General features: G+C 37.9%; 1 protein-coding gene across 1 annotated transcript; it reads left to right on the plus strand.

Annotated features, from left to right (window-relative positions):
- Positions 1-262: 262 nt before the first annotated feature.
- Positions 263-1,938, plus strand: malsu1 (mitochondrial assembly of ribosomal large subunit 1). Its single transcript, XM_070912560.1, has 4 exons — positions 263-597; positions 1,217-1,392; positions 1,477-1,558; positions 1,650-1,938. Exons 1-4 carry the CDS (start codon positions 297-299, stop codon positions 1,802-1,804), a joined length of 714 nt encoding a protein of 237 aa, XP_070768661.1. The 5' UTR covers positions 263-296; the 3' UTR covers positions 1,805-1,938.
- The last annotated feature ends 7,418 nt before the right edge of the window (positions 1,939-9,356 follow it).

Raw genomic sequence — 9,356 nt, forward strand, 5'->3', positions numbered from 1 at the left:
ATATTAAGGTTTTGTTTTACAGATTTAAAGCAGTATCACCAGGCTAAGGCAAAGTCTTAATCCTGAAATTCAGTATGCAATACACTCGTATACAAAATCAACGACCTGAGTTCTGAGGTCAATATCCTTTGTGGTCTATAGGGGGTACTCTTCTTTTATTGCAGGCCCAGAAACCAACGAGGAAGCCGTACGAACCAATCAAAAGCCAAGGACGAGAGTCACTTCCTGTTTTTAGCCCTTGATAGACTCGTGGATAGCATTACCTGTGATATTGTGATGTTTTAAAAGTTAAAATCATGAGTATTCTCAGTTGCTCCAAGAAACTGATATCTTCGGTGTTTAAAAGCAGCGTTTTACTGGCGCACACGGGTGTTTTAAGAAGCGTCTGTTCGTTCCCCAGTGCTCGCTGTCACAGTCAGTGTTTGCCTCGACGTTTTACAACAAATGTATCCTCATATCCGAATCATGTATCCACCTATCACCTAGACGCAAAAAGATTTTATTCAGAGATGTGTAGTGAAAGCAGTAATTCAAAGAGGAGCACTGGCTCGTGTCAAGAGGAATTACATGAGAGTGTCAGCAGTGCCCCCAGTCAAAGTAAGTAACTGTTAGCTGTTTTTTTAGTTACTAATATATTAAATGATCGACAGACATATTTCTCGTTATCTGTTTTTGTAATGTAATTTTAAAGGTAAAGTGCCAAAGATTTGATGGTTCTAGCTTGTTAAATGTGAGAATATGTTCCTTTTCCTTGTTTTATATTATAGTAATTTGACTCAGGAATCAATTAGTCAGTTGACTTAAAATTAATCAGCAACTCATTTGTTAATCGATTGATAATTGAAGTAATTTCAAGGGAGGAAAAAAAGAATCAAATTTTAGGATTTTATCCTCTTAAATGTGAGGATTTGCTGCTTGTCTTCATTGTTTTCTGACATTTAACAGACCAAATGATATGTGATTGAGAAAAATAATTGGCAGATTAATCTATAATGAAAATAGTAGTTTGTAGCAACCCTAAATTTAATGTCTTGGGTTTTTGTTTGTTGAATAAAGCATAAAAAAGACACCTTGGGCTCTGGGAAATTGTTAGAGCTGCATTTCACTAGCTACCATGTAATGAGAATAAAAGATATACTGTAGCATTCATAAATGTTGAGTCACATTTATTGCTTGAATATTGTCAGACAAAATGTTCCACCCTTGTTTTCTCCAGGATCCTCTGAGAAATTCACTCTGGACGTGCTGGTGTCTCTACTGCGTCAGGAAAATGCAGTGGACATCTGTGTGATTAAAGTACCAGAGCAGATCAAATACGCAGAGTATTTCATTGTTGTCAGCGGAGTATCACCGAGACACCTCCGCGCAATGGCACTTTATGCCATCAAAGTGGTAACTATCATTTGTTTTCTTTTGTTGATATGTGTGACCTGTGTTTGTTTTTAAAACTTACACAAAGGATGATTTTTTCTCTAGTACAAGTTTCTGAAGAAAGACGGAGAGCCGAATATCAAGATTGAGGGAAAGGATGCAGAGGACTGGATGTGTATTGACTTCGGTATGTAAAACTTAGAGATCCTTTCTTCTAATGTCCAATTTAGATAGATAGACAGTTGGTGTTCACTTTCCTGCTCCTTTCCCCGTCTCAGGGAACATGGTTGTCCACTTCATGCTGCCAGAGACCAGAGAAGTGTATGAACTGGAGAAACTCTGGACTTTGCGCATCTTTGATGAGCAGCTGAAGAGCATCCCCGCTGAGACGCTACCAGAGGACTTTATATATGATGTTGAAGTCACAAAGTGACGACATAAGACGAGTCATCGTTTCTTGTACACAGACTTTACTACTTCTTTGTAACTTTGGATGCATCCTTTCCTATCCCTGAGTAGAAGTAAAAGGTTTCTTTTTCATATTATTCGACCATCACAGGGCGTCAAATGGACATCATTATGTTTGAATGATTTTTCAGTCTGCTGAATAAAATATGTATGTTTTAACATATTTTGATGGTAAAAAAAATATATATTTTAATACCACTCTAGATATCTTAAAATGTTTCTCTAAATATTTCCTTGTAATATGATAGGGTTTTTATAATTGCTCATTTGCTCTGTTAAGATTAATTTTAGTTGTATAAAGGCATTAAAAACATTATCAAAAGGTTATCAAATCAAATTTATTTATATAGCATGTTTAAAAACAACCAGAGATGACCAAAGTGCTGTACAAAATGAAGTGAACGGCATAACAATGGCGAGTAAAAGACATCGGTAGTAAATTATAACAAAATAAAATGAAATAAAATGGCACAATAACAACAAACTACTTTTCTGTGTCTGCATCTAAAGATGATGTTGCTGTAGCCACAGATTGGTGTTTTAGAGCCTTTTTAACATTTGAACCAACCAGTAGCTAAATACTACTCATGGCAAAGAGTGGTCACTTTTTCTTATTATACATCTTTGATATATTTACTTAAAAAGTGAGATTATGTGGAGATAAAGAATAAAGTCTCATGAAAAGGGAATTTTCAAAAAAGCACATGACTACAGTAAGTGCACTCTCTCACCGTCCACCTGTGGTTCCCATTCACTGAGCAGTTTGTTGTCTGTGAAGAGCAAGTTTTAAGAACATTTTTCCGAAGAAATGATTATGTGGGGTCACCAAAACAAGCCCATTCCAATTGATGCTTTAAACCAAATCAAACAAGCCAATTGCTCCTTCCAGGAAGAAGAGAACTTAGCACATGTAAGTGCTGAGTTCTCTTCTTCCTGGAAGGAGATTGCTCAGTGAATTGGTAACTCACAGGTGGGTCGGTCAGCACTTGTGCAACTCAAAGAGCTTCTACAATCTGCAACTGTTTATTCGCTGGCAAATAACCAGCATTTAGGATACCGTGCTATGCTATTAAAAAAATGTCCTGTGTGTTTTGATTACATCATGAAACTGGTGGGTGAACATTTTTCCATCACTGATGTTTGTACAACGTTGACGTTTCTGTCATGACATCACATTGAAATAAACACTGAAGCTCCAAATACCTGCTTTTTTGTGGAGAATCAGAGCCTGAAGGTGGAACCACTGTCACACAAGCACAGATACTACATGAGTGTATACACACACACACACTCACACACTATACCCTCATAACGTCCGAGCAAATGACCATTCCGCTTCATTGACTTGTTGTAAGTCATACTGGATCAGAACATTAGCTAAATGTAAAAATGTAATGAAGCAGGAGATGTCTTCGCAGAGCGTGACAGGACTTGTTATTTGAATGTTTTTGTGCCTTGCGGTTGTGTTGTTGTACTTACATGGTCTGGAAATGAATAATGATTCACAATAATAGGATAATAGTGAATCTCAACTGCTTCACAACAGAGTTTCCAGCTTAACAACCATCAAAAACCCACAGAAACTATTGTTAATCATACATTTATAGTTGAACAAAAAGACAGTCAAATAACTGTTTTAAATTGCACTATTTGCAGCTATGTAGAGATAATGGTGGCACGTGTGAGATGAAGACAAAACCAATTATTGCAATCCTTTGCTTCACCTTTGGACCTTTAGTGTCACAGTATGAAACCAGCTGCTTTCTAATGGACTGGCAAAATGACTCTAGAGGGAAAATTGAAACAAGTTAAAAAGATTCTGTGTTGGACTCAAAAGTTGCTACTGTGGCTAATGTTCTCATTAACTGCACAGCCATTTTACCCGCTGTTGTGCAGCCTTTAATGGCCATTGTGTTAATATACTCTATGATGGAGGAGCTTGTGCATAAAAGGGAGATTAGTTAGCTTTTGGAAACTGCAGTAGCAGAGTATCTGTCTTGCATAGTGGATTCATTGCTGTATAAGGTAACACAAGGTGGCATAAAACTGTTCATTTCATTGTGCTTAATAAAGTGGAAACATACAGTATAAAGCTTATCCCGCATGCAGATATAATTCCATCTGTGGATGTGCATGGCAATCATATGTTGCACAAAGAAAAGACCAAATTAATCGGTAGCTGTTCATTACTCCCTGGTATGCAATTGGCTGGGAATAAATCATTTATCTCTACAACCCCCAACCAAGACTTTCAGCTGCAATCCTCTGCTAAGAGCCCATCTGCCCTCTATGCTGTTAGCGTTCCACCATTGTATTTGCAGTATAAAAACAAGTAAAAGAAGTGAGTATTTAGGTTCTTTGATATGGGTCTGTGTCCTGCAGCTGGGTCGGCACTTGGCTGCAGTCTCTCTCAGTGGAGGGTGTTTTATGACATCTATTACCAGAGAGCACATCAACCGTATCAGACATGACACTTGAAGGGTTCTGTGCTTTATCCACCTGGCCCTCATTTGTCAGCAAGATACTGCGCAGGCTGATGCAACTAAGTATTTAAATCAGGCATTTATTAATAATTCCATTCTCCATACAGCACATCCATTATTTCAGAAATAAAGGCTGAATGGTTCTTCATCATGTATGACCAGTATATAACAGTAAAGTATAATTGCATATTTTTATTTATTTTTTTCTTTTGTTTTTATTGTTACAAGCATGCAAACTGATAATTCTACTCCTTAAGCTCTTCATGTAGGAACAAGGAGTCACTTCTGTGGAGGAATAGAAAGGGAAATTATATTCTTCACTGCATATCCAATTCATTTCAGTTTTGAAAGTGTTTCATTACTTTGCTCTCTAGACATTTTGGAGCATTCATGTTGACAGATTTGTTGATTGACCATCAACAGGATAGCCTGGGAGTGATACTCTGATTTGTGCTGTCTATTGAAATAAATGTATTTAAATACAAACACTTCTTGCTGAATGAAAGAACTAATTCTAGCAAGATCCAGATATTTGGTGTATAATGTGAAGGTTTTTAGTTTGTGTACTTTCCCTGCAAAGACTCTCTGCAAAGCTCTGGAATAGAGTTCTCATATGACTGTCATTGGAAACAACAGCACCAATCTACTGTCAAATTTCAGTGGAGTGCTCTTCAAAGAAAATGGTTGCCATTAAAGTCATCTCACCATTTAGGGTCTGAAAGCTTTTTGTGCCCTCTATCAGCTGGAATTGAAAATATATTGGTTTGAGCGATTTACTGCCCATTCTTGTAGGATTTGGTGTAATTTGGAGCTTTGCTTGCTGGTTTGGACAAAGTGGTTTAGTTATTGTCTTAAGACAACTGTATGTCAGTCAGTAGCGTGTGAAGTGGAGGTACAGTGCCACTGTCTTGCATTCATGTAGATTAGATACATAAGATGCAATCTTAAGAGAATGGAACAGTTATTAGAGTTTGAGTACAAGTAAGTATTCTAAGTATTATACCAAGACCCTGCAGAAAAAGACACTTCTATCATCACGTGATAACAAGGACTATAGCTGCCCTTTCTTTTAATTCTAACAGTTGGATTATACATTTCAGATTATTTATGCATAATTAAATTAATGAATAGTTTTGTTTCTTGATGCAGACCCCCTCTGCTTTTCTCTATAAACCAAAAACACCATCTTTCCAAACAGCTGGGGAACGTATTTCATCTTAATGTGAAACCAACAGACCATCATCAGCCATCTGAAGTTATGCACCATCGGTTTTATTGAGACTTGTCATGCTGGTTGAGAAGTGGACTCTCCAACTTAATAAAGGTTTGTCTCCGCTTGTGCCAGTACTTTGCCAACATCACTCCACTTAAAATTATCTATTTATTTTGAACAAAAGGGAAATTTGCTGCGATCAAGTGTACTGCTTTCTACCCTTCAAACATTTAAGGCCTTCCTAGTGTGCTTAATGTAAAAACAAGAATGATTAAAGATAAAATAACAACTTTGCAAATTGATATGAATCAATTATGTGCGCCTCTGTGAGTTTATGTATAATTAAACTCATTGTTTGCTGCAAAGGAGTAGATTGTGTCAAATTTGTGGTAATGTAATTTAGGAATAATTAAATCCTCAAAGCACATGTTGACCATCTGCTGTATATTTAGAACATGTACACCATCAAGTCAAATAATGAACATTTTAATGAATCTAATGCCGTGACAATTTACATGTTTTGGTCTTTTCACAATAACTGAGTGTCTCCATTTGTTTCAATGTCTTGACATGCAGGGATGTCTAAACTACTGAGGCAGTAGATATTTCTCAGGAGTACCCTAAAAGTGAATGGAATCACCCTCCCTCCCCATCTGACACACACTGTATAAAACACGGACAATGTTGGGAATCTGACAGAGGTGCCTTGAACAGCGAGAAAACCGACTACAGCAGTAATTTCAAGTGTTGCATTATAATGTAAGCAAACTTTTTTTTATTTCTCACTGTTTAATTTAAAGGCACATTTTTTAAATCTAAAGTCAGTAAGTAATGTTGGATCTGGCAGCTTTAATGGTGGAGTATAAATCCAATATGGAGCTTCTATTTTTGATTTTGGTATTGTGATATCGCTTTTTTATGCATTTTGACTATTCATTTTCCCTGTGATCCAGGATTCGCTCCAGCACTGTGATGTCGCTGAGTATTCTGGCTCTCTGCCTGCTGGCTTGTATTCACTCTGGCATAAATGCATATCCAGCCAAGCCTGCCAGTCCCCGGGAAGGCGCACCACCTGAGGAGCTTGCCAAATATTATTCTGCACTAAGACACTACATCAATCTCATTACAAGACAGAGGTTAGTTCTTGAATTTCTATAAAATGCTGTAGGTTCAGAAAGTTTTAAACTTACATGCAAAGAAGTATTGACATGTGACATTTGACTCTTTTTTTATGCATAGGTATGGGAAAAGAGACACCCCCGATACAGTATTTTCAGATGTGTTGGTGAGGGAGAGCACAGAGAGTATTCCAGGAACAAACTATGTTGGGTAAATTATTTCAACATTTCAGTGCTAGCTTGCTTTTTATACATTTTTTTACACTAATTTGTGTTGTCTATGTCAGTTTTATGCAATGTATAGATTTGCATGACAAAACATGTAAAATGAGATGAGCTGATAATGTTCACACTGAGTCAATGAAGTGTTGATTTCTAAGGTTGTAGTTCGTGGTGGTACTGTATTTGATTGAATCTTACTACGAGATGAGATGTTTCTAATACTCTTTATACTTCTTCTGATATGTAAATAGGGACAAGAAAACATCTTACAGGGATTTTAATGTTTGTCAAAAACACACTTTTTACTTAACTTCCTTATGTTGCAGGTATGATGGGCTGCCATTGTGGTGACGCTGCCGGAGCTGTCATATCCAGGCTGACTTTACCACGGAGGTGCGGCCATGTCTGTTACTGACATGAAATGAACTTGTGCTGCATGGAATAAACATTGTGTAATGCATACACTTTGGTGTGTAATGTTGCCAGTGTTTCTAAAACACACTTTTGATGAGTGTGCCCGTCATCTTACTCACTTGGCTTGACAAGCGCTTATTATTACTACCTAGCCTGTTTAGTATCTACAGTATAGGTATATTGAACAATGTCTTGTGTGTCATTCACTGATGGAGTAACAGCGCTCTCTATTGGTAGTCCAGTATCTAGATATTTTGAGATTTTTTCAAGTGGGGCAAATAGCTTATAATTCATGTTAGCTGCTAATGTGCCATTTGGGTGAGAGTAAAATATAAATTAGCTGTAAATTGAGCACACCAGTGTTGCATTTATTTCACCTGTTATATCAAGCCTGCTGAGATGTACCTGCACCCTGCCTGAAAACAGATTAACAGTTTAATCCTGTCAAGTGACCTGGATACATCAAAAGCGAATCACGCAGCACTGAGAATTTGGTTAACTCTGTTATGACACCTGGTCCAAGCTACTGGCTATCTATAACTGTGCATGCTGGCAAATCTGGTCCTCTATAAAGAAGCTTCAGCAGTTGATGGATGGTCCAAATGAGATTATTTGTAGCCAGATGTGGGGGATAGTATATTACAGGTGCCATTAATGGTAGCAAGATCTACAGTATATCTTCCCCATGGGGTAAGTGCATCCTCAAAGTTGAATTCTTAAATATGTAGTTTACCATGCAATACTAGCTATTTACATGGTGCATGATGTTTTGCCAGAGCACTACTCCACTGACAATGAGTAGAATCAGCAAAGCTTTCTAATTTTGGCATATTTTCAACTTCAAAACTACAGATTTGAAGTCCCTGTAACTGGACAAATAGAAAAAGGTCAAAGGGCTCCTGTATGTTTGATTTTATGGGGACCAAATAGTTTTATTGGTCTGTCAATTCACAATTTGCAGTGAGTGTGTACAGTCTACAATCAAAAGCAGCCAGAGGGTATTTCACATGTATGTTTAGGGGTCATTGGATTTGATGGGGAAACAATGGTTGATGAAACCATGGATGCAGTTTATTTGAGCACACCTTTTCTTAACTACCGGTATTTATTTATGGTCAAGTTTTCAGTAAATTACATGGCTGGGTTGTGCAGGATTTCAATGGGTTACATATAACTTGAAAGGCATTGGATGTCATTAGCATGGCACAGTCTGTCTGGACGGGGAACTGAGGCAAGGGGCGCAGGCAGGCTCACTGGAAATGCACAAGTTACTATTGCGCAAGTGATCAGCGAATTAGGAAGCTCTGAAATGGAGGGAAGAATGAAAGCGTGACCGGATGATAATGAATAAATTAGGTAAAGTATCATTCATTCATTACCAGACACTTAAGCCACAGTCTCATCATGGGACCCTCTAGTTTCTCGGTTATCGCTGCTCACCAAGCTAACGTTAGCTAGCTAGTCGGAACCACATGATGTTACTGTTAGCTACTAGCTAATTACTGGACTTGCAGCTAACTGTACCTCACTACTACCATTTCACAAAAGAACATTAACAAGCGAAATTAGTTGGCTTCATTTTTAGTTTGTGGTAAGGATATTTGTCAGCCTCAAAGATAGTTTAAATGTGTAAGCGCATGCCAGTGTTTGCTAGCAATCATTAGCATTGCTAACTTGCCTACATATGAGCCACAAACTAGCAACGGCTAGCACCAACTTGGTACGGGACGGGCACTGGTGAAATTAACGCTAATGAGGACCTGACAACATGTAGCTGCAATTTAACATATATCAAATAATAACTGATCGTTGTGTGTTACTGCTAAAACTAGTGTTTACCACCGCTAATTGCATACCAATGCCTCACATTGGAAGCGGTTACACGTGCCCAGTGCCCCGCGTGTAGCTTGACAGCAAATATAAATCACCGCAGCCAACACGTTTCTTTAAGGCTGATTTTGGTTTAGCTCCACTGTAACGTTAGGTTACTTTGGTGTCCTTCCATGAAGCAAGAACTACTAGTTAGTAACTTATCTGCCACCATGAGCACCTAGCGTTCACTTCCCA

The sequence above is a fragment of the Enoplosus armatus genome, chromosome 9 (assembly GCF_043641665.1).
Source record: "Enoplosus armatus isolate fEnoArm2 chromosome 9, fEnoArm2.hap1, whole genome shotgun sequence".
Taxonomy (NCBI): Eukaryota; Metazoa; Chordata; class Actinopteri; order Centrarchiformes; family Enoplosidae; genus Enoplosus; species Enoplosus armatus.

Coding starts and splice junctions, on each gene's coding strand:
- malsu1 (XM_070912560.1), top strand. CDS start 297: ATGAGTATTCTCAGTTGCTCCAAGAAACTGATATCTTCGGTGTTTAAA. Junction 598..1,216: donor CAGCAGTGCCCCCAGTCAAA/GTAAGTAACTGT, acceptor TGTTTTCTCCAG/GATCCTCTGAGAAATTCACT. Junction 1,559..1,649: donor CTGGATGTGTATTGACTTCG/GTATGTAAAACT, acceptor TCCCCGTCTCAG/GGAACATGGTTGTCCACTTC.